The following is a 21,967-nucleotide window of genomic DNA, read 5'->3' as shown; positions in this document are numbered from 1 at the left end:
GGTTAATACAACCAATTTTATTTTTAATAAAGTTTTGTTAGTGAGATGTGATAGGAAATCTTGGCACACAATACTGTAAAATAACTCTAGTACAGCAGGCTAGATATTGAAATTTTTTTTCCTTCTTATTTCTTCTGTGTAGATTTTCCAGCTGTGAATTGGGTTCTTCAGTTTGATTGTCCAGAGGATGTTAACACGTATATTCACAGAGCTGGTAGAACTGCCAGGTAGGTGTGCTGGCCCATTTCTTTGCTTTTGTACTGTTTCATAACAAAGCTTGCTTCTGCTCTAGCTGTAGATAAACAAAGAATGGCACAATTAGGTATGTGAGTGCTGGTGTTTTGTTGTGAGTCAATAACTTTCTGATAGGACTAGGGAGATGGCTCAGTGGATAAAAGTGATTGCCATGGAAGCCTAACAACCTGAGTTTGATCCCTGGGTCCTCACCTCTGTATTCCTATGGGAAGAAGGCTAGCTGGTTTGTTCAGATGCTTGCAAACCAGCTAGCCTGGAGTAACAATGCGTCAGCAGAAACAAGAGAGCCTCTTCCTTACCAGGGGGGAAGATGAGAACTACCTCCACAATGTTGTCATCTGACCTCCACAAAGACTGGCATTCTCGCTCTCTTTCTCACACACCATGCAAAATAATCAAACAAATAAAAAAAAATTATAGCCTGAAGGCTGTTGTAGCTGAGAACAGTCCATGAAGTTTTAGTGTTTTGTTTTAATTTACCCTTCTAAACTTTTCTAAGAACTGCTCACTGAACATCATCTCATTGAATCTTCATGACGTCTCTGTTTTCATATGAAGAAATCAAGTGTTTAAGCAGTAATACAATATGTTTGAAGATACAAAGAGCATAGATTTGAACCAGGCAGTCTGACTTCTCTAGTCTAGGTTGTATTCTTAATTTCTGTGGTATAGGGTTTAGTAAGGGACAGGGTTGGTAGGAGTCACAGATTTCCTTTTCTGATTAAGATTTAAAGGCCCCTCCCACTGACTTTTTTCATTTGTTTGTTTCTCTCTCTCTTTTTTTTTTAATATTCTAAGTTGAAGCACCTTATGCTGGCTACAGAGCTGTGGGGAAAATGTCTGAAACATAAAACGAAGTCTCAGTTACTTTGAGCTAAATTACAAATGGATCTAAATGAATAAAAAGGATTATGTAATATGTTAGTACTATTGAGATTACAGTAAACTTGTAGAATTATAAATGGCTAACCTCTTTCGGGTCTCATTTGGTAATGCTTCTCAAAAGCCTTAGAGTACTTCTTTTTGCCTTAATACTTCTTTGTTCAGAAATTGATCTTAAGAAAGTAGAGAGATGAAATCTGGATGTGGTGGCTCTCAGCTGAGTTTGGAAGGCTGAGGCAGATGGGTCTTAAAGTTCAAGGTTTGCTTGGGCTTCACAGTAAGCTTAAGGCAAGCTAGGCAATTTAGACCTTGCTTTAGAAAGAAGTTAAAAGAGGACTGACAATATAGTTCAGTGGAAGACTTCTTGTCCTAGCATCTGTGAGGTCTGTAGTGCTTGCCGTGTGTGTATGAGGACCTGAGTTTGAATCACTGGTACCCATGTACAAACACTTGGAAAGTGACATGCATCTGTATTCCCAGGGCTGTTGGTAGAGACAGGTAGATCCGTGGAACTCATTGGTCAGCTAGTCTAGCTGAGTAGGTGAGTTCCAGATTCAGTGAGAGAGGGTCTCAAAAATGAGATGGAGAGCAGGTGGGGAAGACACTAACAGCGGCCTCTGGCCTTTACATTACACACTCACATGAAACATGCACATTCAACATACAGAGAACAACAAAAAATGGAAAACAGACAATAACTTTCAGTAAAATTGTTGTAATACGGTATTTATTATGGTTAGGGATTGTAAATAGCATAAATATAAATTATAATAAAGTCATGTTAATTATGATTAGCTATAGGTGGACTGTTTCTTTGGTGTATATTTTCTTTTGTTTTCCTTGCCATCAAAACGGTGTAATTTGGTACTTCGATGGATTTTGGTGTTGATCTCACTGGACCAGCATCTGCTGATTTCAAGGCTTTCCCAGGGATGAGAGGATCCTCGGGTGTAAGGGCCAGAGACTGTTTCCCTAACCAGCTTCATCTTTCTACCTGGTCTGTGCCCACTCCTTCCCCCTCTTCCTTCCTCTCTCCGAGTCTCTCTCCTCTTTCTTACTCTCTCTTCCCTTCCTCCCATCCTTCCTTCTTTGCAGACTTTCCCTTTCTTTCCTCCCTTCCTTCACATTGTTTTTAGCTAACTTTGAAGAAAATAATAGATATTTTTGTATGTAGAGACTTTTTTTTTTCAGCTGAAGTAAGTAGTTTTTTATGGTTTCCTACAGCCTAATAAGTAGAATGTCTCCTTTCTTGTTTCCTAATTTTCATGGACTGTTAAGAGTGTCTAAGTGTTTTCTGATTTGAATTTACACCATGGGTCACCATCCAACATGACTGTAATAAAAATATACTCAGATGTATTTCTTTTAAGAACAAAAGAAGACAGTAGTATAATGGCAAGCATATTTTAAAGTACGTTGATATGCTAGAAGGTACAAAAGAAGTCTCTGAATTGGAATTAATGATATATTTTAAACAAGAGGTAAGAGTTGAGACTGAGTTCTGTAGAAGGTATCATTGCAGTGAGACAGACTAGCCTCTAAAATTTGTTTTCTCTTGGGGACACAAAACTGTTGCGTTTTCATTACTATTATTGTGTGTGCAAGTGTGTAAGCGCTTGATGTATGTGTGAGTACACATGCCATGCCTGGAGGTCAGAGGACGATTTTGGGAATCAGTTTTCCTTTTCCCCTTTCACTTGAGTTCCAGAGATTGAGCTCAGTTTTCCAGGCTTTGGCGGCAGGCGCCTTTACCCATAAACCATCTCACCAGCCCTGTTTTCAGTTTCCTAAGAAAGTGTACCCTACTATTCTAGGTTCACATTTGGATTACTTTTCACAGTGAGATCTTTTGAGAAGTCTTAGTGGAAGCTGGTGATAAAATCCTTTCCCCTGATGACTTAATTCCCTTTAGCAAACATGTAGTTTGTAAAAATTCGGTGCATGCACCCATGCACATGCATTTTTGTTGTTCTGTTGGCTAGTAATGGTTGTATATGGTGTCTTGCAAAAATATTAGACTAGAAGATGGCTTACAGGCCCTGTGACAGTTGTGTGATATGGCACGTAGACACTGATTCCTTCATAGGATATATTTAGCAGTATTTTGAAATCTATGTGAGATTAATGAGCATTTCAGTATATCAATAAATGGTTCAAAAAGGTAAGTCTTCCAGGTTTTCAGTTTTGGAGAAGTTGGTACAGTGTAGTTGAACATGCTATGGTGAACATTAAATTGGGCCTTGATGGTTGTGGAGCTGAAGATTTAGGACAGCACTGAAATGCTGAGTCAGAGAGAATACTACTCTCTCTCTCTCTCTCTCTCTCTAAGAGAATACTATTTTAAAGACTATTTTAATGTGTTTTTTTTAACACAGTCATTAACTTTTAAAGTAGAAGTCTGACCCTTTGTACATAAACAACACATTCTAAATTGACTATTTCAGATGTATGGTCAGTGAAAAGGTTAGCATATGTTTCCTTTTTTCTCTGGTGGTCTAAAATGGCCGTTAATGGGTTTAGAGATAATGAAAAAGCTTCCTGGGCCATGAGACTGAGTAATTGGGTTGAATAAAGGCTAAATTAAAAATTGAAACTAATTAGAATCCTGTGTTAGGCTGTAATTAAAACCAGGTTGCCAGAAAGTGTTTGCTTTTGGAATTGAACATTCATATATAAATATAAAAAAATGATTTTGTGGCTGGGTGGTAGTGGTGCACACCTTTAATCCCAACACTTGGGAGGCAGAGCCAGGCAGGCCAGCCTGGTCTACAGAGTGAGATCTAGGACAGACACCAAAACTACACAGAGAAACCCTGTCTCGAGAAAAAAAAAAGTGATTTTGTTAGAAAAATTGCTGAAGTTGGAGAATATGTGCTTTACCACGGAAAAATAAAGGGCGATTCAGGTGTTTATTGCCTCTGAGCATTTATTATTTTACTGGATTCTTTGATCTTTAATAAATTCTTTGGCTCTATAGCAAAGAAAAATTTCCCTAATTCACTTAATTAACAAAATGATGTTCTTTTTTAGACAAGTGAGTGAAGATCGTTTTTTTGTGATATATCCTGAGGTACATTTTGCTACTTAAAAGCAATTGTCTTTAAGACTTGCAGTTTTGGTTTTCAAAAGCCTGACTTTTATTTTAAATAAAAATTATTTGCAGTTGAAAACACAGAAGATTTGTAATTAGAAAGTAGGCACACACCAGATAAGCTTTTTGTTTGTAGGTAGTAGGGAGGCTAGGATAGAAGATGGGAGTTTATATGTACCTTTTTCTGTCCTAGAGTACTGAGAGGAAATATCATTTTAGCTGTATTTCAGTTCAGTCATTTTCTCCTTGTTTGTAGTTCTCAAAATTTTGAGTTAATTTAGATAGTAAGATGTGATTCCACTAGGGGACAGCAGAGCCAAGCTTTTGCATTTCATGTCTTTGGTCTACATCTTGACAGCAAGTATGAAGCTGTGTAAACTAGTTAAAATTCCTAAATTGGGAAGGGTTCATGGTTTGCAGAAAATGTTCTTAGTTTACGGAATCAATGAGAAATTTTTAAAGAGTCCTTAGCTTTTTGCAAACTGAAATAATAGAGAAAAGACAATTTCCCCAAGAATTAAGTCTAATGTTAATTAATGTTATTAGATATGTGATAAGAACAGTATTTTCACATGAAATTTCCTATTCTTAAAAAATTCACTTAGTTGGGAATTTTAAAGTTCTACTGAGTCTCTTTCTCTCTAGGAGGAAATTGCTTCCTTACATGGTTTTCTGCCTATGTTGACAACTGGATTTTAAAAACTTAATGAGGGCAGAGTAAATCCTTGTAACTTGCAGCATTGAAGAGCTGGGATGATACAGCTGGTAGTCACAGAGGCAAGTGAGGGTCTGATACTGCTTAGGAGCTGGCCATGTCTCAGGCACTTCCTCTGCTCTTGTTCTCCTATGGTCTACTCAATCCAGCAGGCAGAGTGAGCTTTTAAAACACAAGTCAAGTCGGGCGGCGGTGGTGCACGCCTTTAATCCCAGCACTCGGGAGGCAGAGCCAGGCGGATCTCTGTGAGTTCGAGGCCAGCCTGGTCTCCAAAGCGAGTTCCAGGAAAGGCGCAAAGCTACACAGAGAAACCCTGTCTCGAAAAACCAAAAAAAAAAAAAAAAACCCACAAGTCAAATTCTCTCCTGTGAGGGCTTCTCAGTTAAGTCAGTGACAGGCCCATACACTTGCCTTATGTATGTATGTATGTATGTATGTAGGTATGTATGTATGTATGTATTTATCTCCTTGTTCCAGGTTTTGCTGCTGTTTATATTTGCTAGACATACTGTTGCCTTTTTCCCACAGTTATCTTTGTGGCTCTTTCTGATGTCCTCATCAAGCTACTCCTTTGCACCCTTCTCTTTCTGTATCATTTATCATATTTAGATATGTTAGAGTGATTAGTTGGTTTTCTTTTTCTTCTTTACTTTTCTCATTACTAGATTGTATTATAAAGTTTTTTCCTAAATTGGTGGTCAGCAAGCCTAAGAGGTTCTCCTGTTTCCCCTTCTTCCCAGCACTTGAGTTATGGGCATGCATGGTTAGGTCTAGCTTTTTACCTGGATGTGAAAAGGGTATCTGAACTCGTCTTCCCTCACGCTGCTCAGCAAAGCATGTGGTGCTTTTTCTGTGTTCCCTCGTGCCACCCCCTCAGCTTGCTCTCCAACTTCTCTTGGTTTAGAGGCAGGTTTCTCTGTGTAGCCCTGGCTGTCCTGGAACTCAGAGATCTGCCTGCTCTGCCTCCCGAGTGCTGGATTAAAGGTGTGCCCCACCACCGCCCGGCTGTCTTCTGACTTTTGACCTGTCTTCAGAGAGCAGACATAGCAGCTGTGATGTCTGTCATCTATCTTATTTGGTCAGGGTGTCACCTTCTTATTTTATATGCTAATAACTTCTGCCATCATGTGTGGTTTAGTCTAATGGCTAAAGGGGACTGTTTTAAATTCATATTTTTTTTGTAGTGTATGAAGATGAATAACTTTGAGTCATACAATTTTGCATTTAAACAATGAGGAAGGTATTTACAACTAGTTTTTTTAGTTCCAAACAGGTAATTAGATAAAGGAGTATTTATATATTCATATTTCCTCTGTTTACAAGAAAATTAAATAAGCATAAAGACAAAAATATTCAAGTATTCCTTTATTTTTGAAATACTACCTTTTTCCTTGCAAAATTTGACTGTCCTTTCTGTGTTTCTACCTTTAATGTTAGACTGGCTGCTGATTCTTCAAGGTTCATTTAAGGTGTCATTATTTCTGGACAGTCTTCTTAATATCTAGACTATTAGGTAGAATTCTCTGTCATGTACTTAGAGCTTCTTCTATGTTAGTAATCAAAATTCTGTATTACTGATTTGTTTTGTTTTGTTTTTTAAGATAGGGTTTCTCTATGTTGCCTTGGCTGTCCTGGAACTCATTCTATAGACCAGGCTGGCCTTGAACTCACACAGATCTGCCTGCCTGTGCCTCCTGAGTGCTGGGATTTACTACTGATTTTTTTAATATCTGTTCATATAGGCATTCAGCTTTTTTTTGGTTTTTCGAGACAGGGTTTCTCTGTGTAGCTTTGCGCCTTTCCTGGGACTCACTTGGTAGCCCAGGCTGGCCTCGAACTCACAGAGATCCGCCTGGCTCTGCCTCCCGAGTGCTGGGATTAAAGGCATGCGCCACCACCGCCTGGCCAGCTTTTTTAATAATCTGCAGAATGTCTGTTTTCTCACTATCTTACTACCTGGCATATTAATATGATTTTAAAAAATTAACAAATTATCTATAATAAGATAGCTTAACACTTTGGTATGTTTTAATCTTTTTCAGTCTGTACATACAAGGATGTATTTTTTCCTTATTAAATTGAATTTTAAAATTAATATGTAAGATAAAACGCTTTCCTTTAGTTTTCACAATAAAAGTACAGTACCATCTCTTAGGTAAGTTGTTAAAGCCAGTTTTTTTTAACATTCAATGATAAAATACTATCTGCAGACAGTGTTGCAGACTTGGAGAGGCATTCAGGGTAGTGCAAATCAGTCTCGAATGTACCTTTTTAAGTCATCTTCCCTGCTGTTCATTTTGTATTCCAACTGGGGACTTTCCCTTTTTTTAGGTCTCTTTTTACTGAATCAGTCTTGTGTTGTCTGGTTTCTTCTACCATGACACAGCATTCTTTTATAACACCTTAGGCCCCTTTCTGTCTCCCTTGAAGACCTACCTGAAATTCCATCTGCTGTCATATTTTTTCTCTGGCACTTGTGAATATTTGTTCTCCACTTCTGAGTTGGTGGTGCTTGTTGCCTGTGGCTGTCCTTTGTCTTTCTTTGCTTGTCATCCTGAATCTTGGGCTTGTATGTGTTTGTTGTGTCTTCTTAGGATGAGTGTTACATTGCTTGAAGACAGGGCCCTGCTTCTTTGTGTTTGGTTTTTTCCTGAGTCCTGGCCTCTCAGTAAGTAGTTATTTGCTTAGTTATAAACATGTGCCCCTCAGATTTTATAGCATGCGTGTAAAGAATGCCTTGAGATTATGTGTAGCTTGAGTTTTCCTGCCTGGCCCACAGTCAGGGCAAATCTCTCTCACCTGCCAGTCCCACAGCCACTCAGACCCAACAAGCAAACACAGAGACTTATATTGCTTACAAACTGTATGGCCGTGGCAGGCTTCTTGCAGCTTAAATTAATCCATTTCCATAAATCTATACCTTGCCACATGGCTAGTGGCTTACCGGCATCTTCACATGCGGCTTGTCATCATGGCGGCTGGCAGTGTCTCTCTGACTCAGCCTTCCACTTCCCAGCTTTATTCTCCTCCTTGTCCTGCCTACACTTCCTGCCTAGCCACTGGCCAATCAGTGTTTTATTTATTGACTAATCAGCAACACATTTGCCATACAGAACATCCCACAGCAATTATGTTTTCTTTTGTGTATCTAAACAATTCCTAAATATCCCATTTGATCCTATTTTGTTGCTTATGTGGACCAGCGGGCACTGTGGTGTTAGTAAACTGTGTTCAAGCAGCACAAGCAGCTTCAGTACGTTTGGAGGGCTTGGGCCTGTGTCAGCACAGATTTCTGAAGCTACGGTATGGCAGTTATAAGGATTGGAGGTTTTTACCTGAGTAGGCCCATTTTTTAAATTGACCTGAAAAGTTTTATTCTAAAGGTATCAGTAAAATCCGTAGGAAGATGAATTTATTTACATATTTTGGTTTTCTGAGACAGAATTTTGCTGTGTAGCTCACCCCTGCCTTGAATCTGCGGCAGTTCCTCTGCCTTAGCCTCCTGTGTTCAGAAATTACAGGTGTGTATGTCAGTCAGTGTTCCCGACAAACTGATTCTTCAGCATATTTCGCTGCCATGTTTAATCAGCAGTTTTGTCATAATACTCTTGAGATTTGGGTAGAAGCAGTCTCCTTGATATATTTGTATGGACCTATTTTAAAATATGCCCTTTGGAGTTGGGCCTGTTGTTGCTGGAGGCCAGCCCGGGCTACAAACAAAAGTAGTGACATCCTGGCCTGCGATATTGAGACCCCCTTCTCAAAAGACGAATTCTGCTTAATTGCTTATTTTTTAGATGCTGGCTCTACTTTTGAAGTACAGCCTTAAAGGCAGTGGGAATTGTAGCAGGTGATTGAAATTTGATGTAAGGCAGCTAGAGTCCTACTTTTCTGACATCACAGAAGATTAAAAGCGGGTTTTTCTAGCATTTACTAATTAAGTGAACTTGATTTCATGTCATCTACTCATCTTACTGTCAAAATAGTAAAATGAAGATCGTATTGATACATTTTAAATTTTTTATTTTGTTTAGATACAAAGAGGATGGCGAAGCTTTATTAATTTTACTACCCTCAGAAGAACAAGGGATGGTGCAGCAGCTTCTCCAGAAGAAAGTACCTGTGAAGGAGATCAAGTAAGAGCTAGCTGTTCCTGTACTGCTGTTAGGCGTGAGAACATGATGCCACTGTGCTTATTGCCTACATTTCCTTCCTTCTTCCTCCTCATCTATTCGACCATCTGGCTTCTAATATAGAGGGGAAAAATACTTTAACAAAATCTTAGGAGAAGAAATTTTATGCTAACAGCAGATTGGAAGGAAAGTATAGCTGCTCCACATGTGCCCACATGTGTACATCCTAGTGACAGCAGCCAGCAGATTGCTGTTTTGTTGCAATTTATGAGTTCATTGACATGTCAGTGTCACTCTGAGTCCCTAGTTCATATGAAGGTTGCTCTTGGTGTCACTGTGATTAGTATCTGAGAGATCCACCTTAAAGGAAGGAAGGAGTTCGGCTCTTGGCTTCCGAGGTTATGTTGTTATGGCAAGGAGGTGTGGTAGAGCAGAGCCGTTCATCTGGTGGTAGTCTAGGGAGCAGAGGAAGACTGCCTGAACTTCATGCTCCCAATTTTAGTGAAGTCTGCTCTAGTCAATGAACTGTTTTCATGAATTAGCCTTTTAATACTGCATTTAATGTCATTACCATATTCGAGACCATCTCAATTTTCTCCTGTGGTCTTTGCTAGAAATTTTGTGTGTGTCCACTAGAGGTGGATGTCAGAATGCCTTTTTCAAATGCTTTCTTACCTTACTCTCTGAGATGAGGTCTCTCACTGACCCTGGCTGCCTGGCAAGCTCCTACGATCTGTCTGTCCCTTCCCCCATTCCATCCCTCAGATTGCAGTGCTGGGCTTCAGGTGTGCATGACCATGTCCATTTTATCAGGTTGGTGCTGGAGATCCTGACTTAGGTGTTCCTGCTTGTGTACTACTTTGCCCACTTAGCCATCTCCTGAGCCCCTTTCTGCTTTATAGTTATACCTATGATTCATGTTGAATTTTTTTTATGTATGTGCCAGGATTCATGTGTTTACACGTCCAGTTCTAATATTTATTAGAAAGACTAATTTTGTTTCTTTATGTTGCTGTAGTTCCTTTCTCAAAGATCTGTTGGCTATACATGTGGCTGTATTTCGGGACTCTATTCTCCTTGATTTGTTCTTTTGGCAATTACTGTACGCTGATGATTATTACAGCTTTGTACTTAAGTCTTGAGGTTGGAACCTGGCAGCCTTGCAGCTTGTGTTTGGAATCAGTTTATAGATACCCATAAAATAACTGGCTGGTATTTGTATTGGTATTACATTGAATCTGCAGATCAAATGAGAAATAGATTGGAACCTTGACAAGATTGAATTTCCCTGAAACTGAAAAATTAAGATTTTTCTTTGATTTCTTTCATCGGAGTTTTGTGGTTTTCTTTATGTAGATATTGTTCAGACTTTCTTAGCCTTTGGTATATTTGCATTCTGAAGCCTTGTTATAATTTTTAATAGTTTCCAGGAGCATTTTGTTCCTTTCTTTTGATTGTCCAAGTAGATCATCATTTCACCTTCAAACAAGCATAGTTTTATTTTTTTTCCTCCAATCAGTGTGCTTTTAATTTTCTTCTTTTGGTTTTACTGCATTGAAAAGCAGAGTTCCCCGCTTTGTTCTTTTCCCTTATCATTTTATGTGCATGGCTGTGTTGCTTGCATGTATGTCCTTTGTACTGTGTTTCTGGTGCTAGTGGGAGTCGAAAGAGGATGTCAGATCCTTTTTGTCTGGAGCTACAGATAGTTGTGAGCTGCCATGTGGGTGCTGAGAATTGAACCCAGGTCCTCGGGAAGAATGGCTAGCTACTGAGCCATTTCTCCAACACCCCTTGCTTTGTTCTTGATTTTAGTGGGAAAACTGGAAGGTTCTCACTTATACTAAGGATGATATTAGCTCTAGTCTTTATTTTTCCAAGAGCAGATATTCCTTATTTTGAAGTTTTCTATTTCTAGTTTATAGATAACTTGGATTTTATTACTTACTTTTGTATGTATTGAAGTGATAAATTATATTAATGTACCTATTGAATGAATGTTGAAACGAACATGGTAATGGTAAAGAGTTATTTATTGGTTGAATGATTGGTTCATTGATTGATTGAGATAGGGTCTCTTGTAGCCCAGGCTGCCTTCAAATGTACTGTGTAGCATAGGTGGTCTCCACTTCCCAAATGCTGAGATTGTAGGCATTTACTACTACATTTGGCTTCAGTTGCCTTTTTTTTGGAAACTATTAAAAAGAAACCTGTTTGTGTATGTGTTGTTATTGTTGTGTATGTGTGTGGTATATTTGTGGTAGTTACATGTATGCCTGTACATATATGTCTCTGTTCCTGTGGAGGCATGAGGTCAAACTGAGTGTCTTTCCTTGACTACTCTCCATCTTTATTTTTGAGGCAGGGTCTCTCTCTGAACCTGAAGCTTATCACTGGCTAGCCTGGCAGCTGAGCCAATGAGCTCCAGGGTTCTCCCTGTCTCCAGTTTCTCTACATCCTCCCCAAATGGCTGAGGTTGCAGACACATGCTGCAGTGCCTCAGTGCCACAGTGCTGAACTTAGGTCCTCATACATGTATGGCAGGCACTTTATCAACTGAATCATCTCCGCAGTCCTGATGCCTTTAAAAAAAGGATGTATATTAAAACAATTTTGTAGAATACAGCAGAGAAAATTAAGAGAAAGAATTTCTTAGTTTTAAGGAGCATTGGAAATTGAAAGGATGATACCCCTTGAATGAAATCATTTTGTGGGTTCTTTATTTCAAAGGATCATAATCTCCTCTCATGAGGATGTATACATTGGGCATAGTGGAATTCATCAGTCTTTCTTGTATTGGAGACATTGAAAAACAGTTTGATTTGCTTCAGCTATTAGATATAGAATATAGAAGATAAAAATTGATCATGAATTAAATTGTTGAGGTGAGTAGCTTTGTATGTTTTGAAAAATTTCTCTATTAATAAAGGAAAAACAACTCCATCTATACTCATTGTTTGCCTGTTGCTACTCTAACATTGGAGTAATGTAATAATTCAGTTTGAAGTTAGGAAATCAAATGGAGTCTCTTGTGAAATGTAGACCCTTTCATTCTTTGCTATCGCATAGTTGAGCAAAATTTGATGTTTCTTATATGTTTAATTTTAAACAGGTAAACGTTTTTATGTCTTAATTACTTGAAATTGATTTTACATATTTGATTTAAAGCAGGGACATTTGCAAAAATGACATTGAATTTCATTTCATTAATTTATGTCCTATGGGAATTTACTTTCTAACTTTATAGAATTAAGAAGTAACCAATGGTAAAAATGGCATTAGTATAGATAAACTCTCTTACTCATCATTTGTTTGGAGAAATCTACTGTCCTGTAATTTTCTTTTTCCTGTGTCATTCTTGGTCCATAGATGAGAAATAATGTTAAACACTCAAAAATCCAGTTGAGGGGGAGTAAGAAAATGCTGTGTATTATTCCTGTTTTTAAAATTGAGATTGATTTTTAGTTTAATTGTTATTTTTTTTTATTAAAAAGAATCAATCCAGAAAAACTTATTGATGTTCAGAAAAAATTAGAATCATTTTTAGCCCAAGATCAAGATTTAAAAGAAAGAGCTCAAAGGGTAAGTTATCTTTGAATTCACGATTTGTTTTTGGAATGGATTTATATAATTAAATTATATTTCATAAGTTTCTGCTGTTACTATGTTGCATGTTCATAGCTAAAAGGTTTAAGTAATGGAATTTTTACATAGATTACTTCTTAATTTTAAAAAGTGTTTCTTCTTATTAGAGACACAGGGGAAATTCTAAGATGATTTTTAGGTTTGAAGCAGCCTGGCATCTAGTATACTTGATAAACTTAACTTCTTATTTTTTCACTGAAATTGTTATAAGTTCTGATTGCATTTTCTGATGGAGAGATTAATATTGTCTTGTATTAAGCTAGATTTCTAGATGACATAGAGTTCTTGCAAATTATCTTCAACAATGAAATTTGAACCTGCTAATATGACTTAATGTTCTTGAATTGCTATTCTGAACTAAAAAAGTCTTCGTAAGAAATTGCCTATACTGACGTTTTTTAAAAAATGACATATATCTGACATTTTGAAATGTGTGTACAGTCTGGAAAGGCCAAGTCAGACTAATCAATCTTCAGATCAGTTATTTGTGAAGAGAAATGTTAGAAATTAAAAACCACCTGACGCTGAAAATGGTGGTAATGTTGTGATGTATGACATGACTAGCAGGTCATTTGGTTATTGGTTCAAGAAATAGAAAATGCTGAAAGGATTTTTTTTTTTTTTTTTGGTTTTTTTCAAGACAGGGTTTCTCTGTGTAGCTTTGTGCCTTTCCTGGAACTTACTCTGTAGCCCAGGCTGGCCTCGAACTCCAGAGATTCACCTGCCTCTGCCTCCCAAGTGCTGGAATTAAAGGCGTGCACCACCACCGCCTACCTGAAAAGATATAGTTTTACTGGTTTGAACATATAGAAAATGAGCCTTCTAGAACAAAAACTATAGACTAGCATGCTGAAATAAGCGATGTGACTTATTGGTGCCATACATGGTTTAGCAGAATGGCTGTGTTCCCAGCACCATCGGGCTATCTGGTTTCAGTGACTTTCTAGATTATGATTAATCTGGATGGAGCTAACCCTATAAGCACATGATATTATTTCTTGTGGATGATTGCTGGGGAAAATACCTTTGACCTAGCACCATTCATTGTTAATGCCTTTGGAGACAGAAAATGGTTTATTGGGAGATTAGTTGGGTAGAAAAGATTAGTGTAAATATAGAAATACAGAAGAAAATGTAAAGTTTAAGAAATATGGACAGAAGGATTAAATATACTTTATAAAATTTATATCTGTATACTGTATGTATTCTTGTGTGTGCATTTGTATGGAGGCCAGAGGTCAATTCTGGGTGTTTTTTGAGACAAGGCCTCTTATTGTACCTGGAGCTATGCATCTGGCTAGACTTTGACTATCTGGGCTGCATGTTACAGGAATCCTTCTGTTACTGGGTCCCAGTACTGGGATTGCTGCACATTCTTCATGCCCAGCCTTTTAAGGTGAATGCTGGGCATTCGAATTCAAGTTTTCAGACTTGGCTGGTCAGTACTTTGCTGAGTTATCTCTCAGCCCTATACAAACTGTTGTTAAAGAAAAATACTTTATTATCTATTTATTTTACAGACTGATAGGATCAGGATGACATAGCTGTGTCATGAGCATAGTTTTATTAAAAAAAAGTGGAAGTAAAAATTCCAAGATGATGGTAAATTATTTGAAATTATAATAAAAAAGAAAACAACCTTTTTGTCAAAATTTGGCTCACAGTGAAATTTTAGTTTGTTGAAAAAATTGTCTTTTGACTATTCAAGGTAATATCAGCAACGAAAAAACATTTATTTGCATCTTGTATATATCAGAAGATATTGAGTGTTCTATATGAATTCCTCATTGTCATAACACTTAGAAGGTAATTTTGATAAGAAAATTGCAATTTAGAAAAATGATGACATTTGCTCAGCTAATAACATATGTAATCAGTACAGATGCTCTATCTGTATTACTCTATTGCCTGTGTTGCCCTACTGTACTTTATTATAATTAAGTAGTGCTAATTAATATTCAGTAGCTTTTTGGAAAGTTGAGGAATTTTCTCCTTTGAGGTAAGATTTCATGTAACTCTGCCTGGCCTTAAATTTCCAATGTCTGCTTCTACCTCCCAAGTACTGGAATTACAGGCAGTGTACCACCATGCCCAGCTAAGGTAATCTTTTGTAGTGTGTTGGACTGATGGAATAAAATACAGAATCTTCTAATATTACAGTTGTAGCAGTTTATTTTTCTGTGTATGCAAAATAGGGTTGTGTTGATGTGTTTTGTATTTTTTCACTACTACTGAGTTTATCTCTTAGTTTTCTATTTTGGTTTTAGCTTAATATTTAACTTGTATTGCATTGTACTTTTTATTTTACAGTGTTTTGTCTCCTACATACGTTCAGTATATCTTATGAAGGATAAAGAAGTATTTAATGTGAGCAAGTTACCTCTTACTGAATATGCACTGTAAGTATTGATAACATAGCTGTAATAAAGCTAGAGGGATTGTCTCTAGTGTTTCCTCTAAGAGTTTTAGTTTAGACCACTTCTACTTTACTGTAGAACAGTTGGTTGAGAATTTGCAGAGAAGTATATTAAATTAACTCTTGGAAATTTAACCAGTATTTTAGTTCTTATTGTCAGGAGGTTCATATTTATAAGGTTTGTTTATTTTTTCAGTCTTTATCTCTTATAGACACTTGAAGTAACAGTTGCAAGATGTTGCGAGATTTAGTGACTCAGGTTGCAAATGTATGGAATGACTAACTGGTTTTGTTTGAATAGTTGTGAGATTACAAAAACAAAAATAACTTTTTAATATATAAAGGAAGAATCAGCTTTCTTTGAGGGAGTCCTGTCTCTGGGAAATGCATTGAACAAATCTTTAGAAGTACCCTTGAGCTTCATTATACTTTAATGCTTATCTTAGGTTTCCAAGATAAAATACATTTTAGGTAAGGTCTGAATGCTTGGCTTGCTTTCTAGGAATTTGAGTGACTTTACTTTTAAATTGAGTTTAACAAAGAAAATTTAAAAAGGTTTTATTTGAGGATTTCATACTTGAGAATGTTCGTATCCATTCCACTTCCCCCTCATAACAAAAAATTGGACCCAAGTAAGCTGCTATTTTCTGTGTTAGCATATACATTTAATATAACATAATACGTCAATTGTAATGTTTTAAAACCCTTTTGTTAGATAGCAGTGTGAAACAGTGTTAGATAGCATTACTGCTTTAGTAATGGATGGAAAAGCATGTGCCATGCAAAACAGGTTTTTGTTTCCCCATGTTTATTTACTAGTTCCTAGTTTCATTATTTTTAAAATATGATCCAAAGATTAGGATTTTTAGCTACTTTTGTATTTAGTAGTGTGAAGTTCAGTATTTTTTTTCTGGTTGCTGCAGCTAGAATATTCACAAATGATGGACGTAGGTTTTGAATACCGCAGGCTCATATTTAGAAGCTGTTTTGTTGCAACAGACTAGTAAATGTTGTGTTTGTTGTTGATGACTTGCTCTTGGTGATGTTTATAGAAGGCAAACAACTATGTTAAGTCTAAGTTGATCAGTGTAGTTTAACTGTGTTTTTAATTTATATTGATATTCAGATGTGTAATTTTCTTGAGGTGTAGGATTTCCTTTAGAAGCTCATGATAACTAAAGCAATTGCTATGTCTGTAAGATACAAGGTTAAAAATGTTCTAGGGAAATACTTTGAGTGCCCACTATATGTAGGTCATTACATTCAATGATAGGATTATATGTGTATATATACTCTGTCTTCAAGGAATTCAGGTTTTAGTTCCTGAAAACCATGTCACTGTACTATAGTATAAGAAATCCTTTGGTGTATATAAACTCACTGTCCTAACTCTTCATATCATGACGGTAATAATGACAGAAAGGGCCACAGTTGCCTATTTATTACTTTCACTGTATTGTATTTATTTATTAACTTTTTATATCAACTCTATTAGGTAGGCATTCTCAGTCATTCCATTTTTCAGATAAGAAAACTGCCTAAAGAGGTGAATATTCTTGAGACTATACAGCTAGTAAATGACAGAGCTGTGCATTTTGAATCTCAGCAGTTCTATTTCCGAGTTTATTTTTTTCAATAATTCAAATAATTCAGTAGTTTCTATTGTGAAATATATATAAACAAAACAGTGGATAAAGCTACCATTTATTTATTTATTTGGAGGCTTTTCTCAATGTGGAGCCTTGGCAGGCCTGGAGCTGTCCTCTGACTCACAATCTACCTGCCTCAGCCTCCCAAGTGCTGAGATTAAAGAGTAAAGGGGTGTGTCACCACATCTGGCTTAACAACTTTTTAAAAGTTGTATTTATACCCACCAGTGGGATTTTAGTAAAAATTGTTAGTTTTGATCCTGGAAGGAAACATCCAACATCTTGCTCTTAGGTAAAAAAGCAAATAAAACAAAATAAAATAAAACAAACAAATAAAAAACCCAAAACAAGGGCTGGAGAGATGGCTCAGGGGTTAAGAGCACTGGCTGCTCTTCCAAAGGTTCTGAGTTCAATTCCCAGCAACCACATGGTGGCTCACAACCATCTGTAATGAGATCTGGCGCCCTCTTCTGGTGTGCAGGTATACGTGCAGACAGAGCACTGTATACATAATAAATCTTTAAAAAAAAAAAAAACCAAAACAAAACCAAACCAAAACTCCCAAGATTTCCCCCTTTTAGCTCTTCTAAAAAGAAAATTCTGTTTTTGTAGCAGTGATTATGCCATATTCTGTTTCAGAATTGGGATTTGAGGTAGGGGAGATGGTATATGTAGTCTGCTCTCTACTTTTTGAGAGTAACTGTTTTGCCATTCCTCAGTCATGCCCTTTACAGTTTATGCAGTAACTTATGTTTTGCAAAGTACCTCTTTGTACAGTTAGTTATTTGGGACTTCATAGCACCTGTGAGGTAGACGTGGTAGGTGTTATTATGTGTTGTGAGGAAGCTGAGAGTTGAATTGGAAATTGGGTCTAGTATGTGAACTGTGACCATCTTATTTTTATTTCAATGCCTTTTTTTTTTTTTTTTTTTTTTTTAAATACGCTATCAACTCTCTTGAAGCAAAGCTAGGTGTCGAAAACATTTTCTGGGCAAGTACTTAGTACATTTTGGCTTTATTTTGGATCATTTAATCTGTCAGAATTGATGAGTCTTAGAGGAATGGTTAAAAAAAAAAAGCCATGGAAATAGATCTGTGCTGTAGAGAAACTTCCATAACACCACAAACACACCATCACTTCCATTTCTGAAGGTCTCTTGGTCTTGCTGTGGCACCACGGGTAAGATTTCTTCAAAAAGTGGAGAAGCAGCCCACCAAAGGATTGGTAAGGAATCAAGTCACCGAAGCAATTCAACCCAGGGCTCCCTCCCTCACCAGTGATGAAGTAGAAGAATTTCGAGCTTATTTCAGTGAGAAAATGTCCATCCTTCACAAAAGTGGAAAAAGACTAGAAGAGACAGAACACAGCTTGGCCAATGGTGATAGTGAAGATCAGGACGAAGATACAGCAGATGAGGAAATGGAAGAGCAGCTGGGAAAAGCAAGAGAGCCTCACACTGAACCTGTTCTCAGTGTTGAGGAGGAACAGAAGGAGGTCAAGGAAGCTCCTGTGCAGTTCCTAGACAGAGATGATGAGGAGGAAGATGGGCCTGATGCTGATTTCCTCACAGTGAAGCGGCGTGATGTGTTTGGGTTGGATCTTAAAGAGAATGAAGCATTGTCGGTAAGTTTACTCGGAATGGAGTCCTTTCTTGCCTTTTTACTTTGTACTAATTGTAGCCTTTGGAAAGTCATGAAAAGTAACAATTAAGAGGAACTTAGGGTATGTGTCTTTGTTGTGTACTCTTCATATTTAAATACAGGAAAAGTGCCAAAGAATTCTCATACTCTTCCTAACTTCAAAACTCAAGAGGTTGTCAGCCACAATCTTTTTAAATGCTTTTCTGATGCTGTGTTTTGAAAGTAGCTGTAGTAATGATTGTGGCGTGAAGGGGGCAGTGAGGTTTTTGTTACGATGTGAGAATCCTTCATTATGAGTCTTAACATCCAGTCTCTTGATGGACTGACTACATTATTGTAAAGAGCAGCTGTAATTACATACACTTTAAAAAAATTAGTTTTTCTTCATATATGAGTCCATTTTATTTTGATCAGATTCAACCTTCAATTGCTGCATGTATAATTATGGCCTCTTTCCATGATTGTCTGTGTGTCTGTCTATCTATCTATCCATCTCCCTCCCTATCTATCTCCCTCCCTATCTATCTATCTATCTATCTATCTATCTATCTATCTATCTATCTATCTATCTATCTGTCTCTTATCATTTATCTATATCTACATCTGTGTCTCTGTCTATATCATCTATCTCCTCTCTCTCTCTCTCTAACCTACTGAGTCAATTTAGTGTTGCCTGCATGCTTGTGGGTATAGAACTGTCCTCTAGAGAAAAGGCAACCTACCAGGGGCCCTACCACTGAAGTAAGCTGTTTTTTTTCTCTCCAAGCAGCTGTTAGTATTTACATCTTTCTGAGTATGAAATGAGTTTTTTTTTTAAATTTAAGAGTGTTTATTTTATGCGCATGAGTGTTTTGCCCGCATGTGTGTTTGCATCTCATGCATGCAATATTTGTGGGAGCAAGAAGAACTTGGAACTGGAATCAGTGGTGGTTACTAGCTATTATGTGGTTGCTGGGAACTGAATTTGGGTCCTCTGTGAGGGTAACAAGTGTTCTTAGCTACTGAGCTTGTTACTATCCCCATGAAATTTATCTATCTATTATTTTTATTTCCTATGGACTGGTGTTTTTGCCTGCATATATGTCTGTATCAGGGTATCAGATCCCTTGGAACTGGAGTTACATACGGTTGTGAGCTGCCATTGAACCTAACCTGGAAGAGCAGTCAGTGTTCTTAAACCACTGAACCATCTCCCCAGCCTATGGAATTTATTGTTAGTGAGATACTTGCTTTTGAGAACCAAGTTGGTATCTTAAGTAGAAATTTCTCATTACTTTTGATGATCTGAAAGAATTGTATGAAAAATTCAGCCTGACTCTTACATATGATAAAGTCTTCCTAAAAATTGCTAGTTACAGTAAGTACCTGATTTTGAACTGGGAAACTTTGTAAAGTGTTTCTTAAAGTAACTAAAGATACAAAGTGGCAGATATGCTTATTGAGCACTGACTTATTGAGAGGAATGTTTTATAAAAAGCATGACATTTATTTCCTGAACTACCCTGTGAAGTAGGTGCTGTTTATATAGGTGAGAGAAAATCTGGAGCAGAATAATGTACTGACCTATTCTGCTTTAAATTAAGCTATTTAAAGTCTATGACTCCTTTAAATAAATAAGTGAAATAAGAATAAGACATTGGATTTTATTCTAATCTGTCAAATCAATGTGATGATTGATGTTGATTGTCAGCTTGACTGGATTGAGAGTCATCAAAAAGATTTGTATAGCACACTGTCTATAAAGCACCTTTCTACAAAGTTGAATTTATGTAACAGATATATAGTAAAAAATCTCTTATGTAGTACATTTTAGCTTGACAAAAGGTTTTAATCATTGTCACAATCCACAGTGAAACAGTTCACCACTAAAACATTGCTTCATTCCCCTTGTAATAAGTTACTTCATTCCATTTTCAACCACTGGTCTGACTTTTGCAGTTTTCAGAATGTCATATAGATAGAACCATAGAGTTTGTAGTATTGTGTGTTTGGTAACTTTGTGCTTGAGTACTTAATTCTACTATATTCATTCTACTTCTGCTTATATAGTAAGTACGTCTACTGCATTCATCAGCAGCTTGTTTCTTTTAGTTGCTGAGTTCTACTGCATAGTATGAGGATTGTCAATAGGCACTGTTGTTCACAATTTTTGGTGGTTATGACAAAAGCTATGAGTGCACAACCTTTTTCATGTCTTTGGGATGTAAGTAAACTAGTGGGGTAGATAAACATCAGGATGTAAAGCAAGTAAGTATATGTTTTCTTTGAGAGAAGCTCTTCGGTTCTTTACCAAATGGATCGTTTGAACATTCATGAGTCTTTAAAACTCATAATATTGCTTGTTTTTAAATTCAGCTACATAGCAAAGTCTATTAAATTTTTATGGCATTTCCCTGGTGATGACTAATGGTGAACATCCTGTCACCCTGTATTTGCTGTCTGTATAGCTTGTATGACAAAATGTCTATTTTTTGCTTTTTAAGAAATTGTATTGCTTACTTGACTGAGATATTTATGAATTCTAGATCCATATCCCTCATTAGATGTGTTTTACTAGTATTTTCTTTCAGTTATGTCTTACAAAGAGCAGAAATATTAAATTTTGAAGTGTTTATTATCTTTTATAATTTATAAGTATCATATCTGGTAAGTTTGTGGTCAATAAAAGGTTATGAAAATCTTGTACAATATTTTCTTCCAGAACTCTTAGGGATTTAACCTTTTAGTTAGAACTAAAATTTATTTCAACTTAATTTTTGTGAGTGGTTCTGAGTCAGGTTAGATTTAACTTTTTTGTTGTTTATTGGTATGTAGTAGATAGAGCCCTTACCTTTTGTAGAAAAGATGATGCTTTTTCCATCAGATTACCTTGACTCCTTGTTGAAAGTCAGTTGACAGATGCTGTGTGTGTGTGTGTGTGTGTGTGTGTGTGTGTGTGTGTGTGTGTGTATGTTGTGATTTCTGTTCTGTATTCTGTGTTTGTATTTTCACTAATGGCATCTGTCATGATTCCAGTAGCTTTATAGTAACTCTTAAATTACTTTATGTTTTCCAATTTGGTATCCTTTTTACACTATAAATGTTGGCTGTTTTGGTGCCATTACATTTTCATAGGCTTTAAAATTAGCTATTTGATTTGTACATGAAGCCTGCTGGTGTCTTCATTAAACTGCATTGAAGTTTTAAATCTATTTGGAGCCAATTGACACCTCAATACTGAATTTTTTGATTCTATGAATATGATAATCTTTACTTATTTTTAAGTCTCCTTTTCCTACCTTTCAGCATTGCTTACTCATACCACACATATACTTTGTTAGATTAGTCTTTTGCTATTTAGTATTTTTCTGTACTATTTTGCATGAAACTTTAAAAATTTCAGTTTGTAATTTTTTTCTGGCCACCATCATACAGAAATAAAATTTGTTTTTGTGTATCAGTTATTTTAAACTGACCTATTCTGGTGACATTTTTTTTGGGAGTTCCTTGAAGTTATCTCTGTAATTGATTTAATCACCTTTATTTGTAAACACCAGAATAATA

The 21,967-nt window shown here is 36.7% G+C and overlaps 1 protein-coding gene across 3 annotated transcripts in view; it reads left to right on the top strand.

The window, feature by feature from the left end:
* Positions 1 to 21,967, top strand: part of Ddx10 (DEAD-box helicase 10) — a 468,305-nt gene that overhangs the window by 30,037 nt on the left and 416,301 nt on the right. For all 3 annotated transcript variants that reach the window (XR_008222819.1, XM_052760354.1, XM_052760346.1), the window contains exons 9-13: positions 143 to 227; positions 8,978 to 9,079; positions 12,568 to 12,655; positions 15,029 to 15,117; positions 17,936 to 18,407. Coding sequence is in view for 2 of the 3 variants with exons in the window: in XM_052760354.1 (XP_052616314.1) it covers positions 143 to 227; positions 8,978 to 9,079; positions 12,568 to 12,655; positions 15,029 to 15,117; positions 17,936 to 18,407 (836 nt within the window). In the remaining variant the exon portion in view is untranslated. The remainder of the gene's footprint in view (positions 1 to 142; positions 228 to 8,977; positions 9,080 to 12,567; positions 12,656 to 15,028; positions 15,118 to 17,935; positions 18,408 to 21,967) is intronic.

The sequence above is a fragment of the Peromyscus californicus genome, unplaced genomic scaffold, assembly GCF_007827085.1.
Source record: "Peromyscus californicus insignis strain IS unplaced genomic scaffold, ASM782708v3 Scaffold_11__1_contigs__length_118956290, whole genome shotgun sequence".
NCBI classification, from domain to species: domain Eukaryota; kingdom Metazoa; phylum Chordata; class Mammalia; order Rodentia; family Cricetidae; genus Peromyscus; species Peromyscus californicus.
This window is presented reverse-complemented; position numbering and strand designations above follow the sequence as displayed.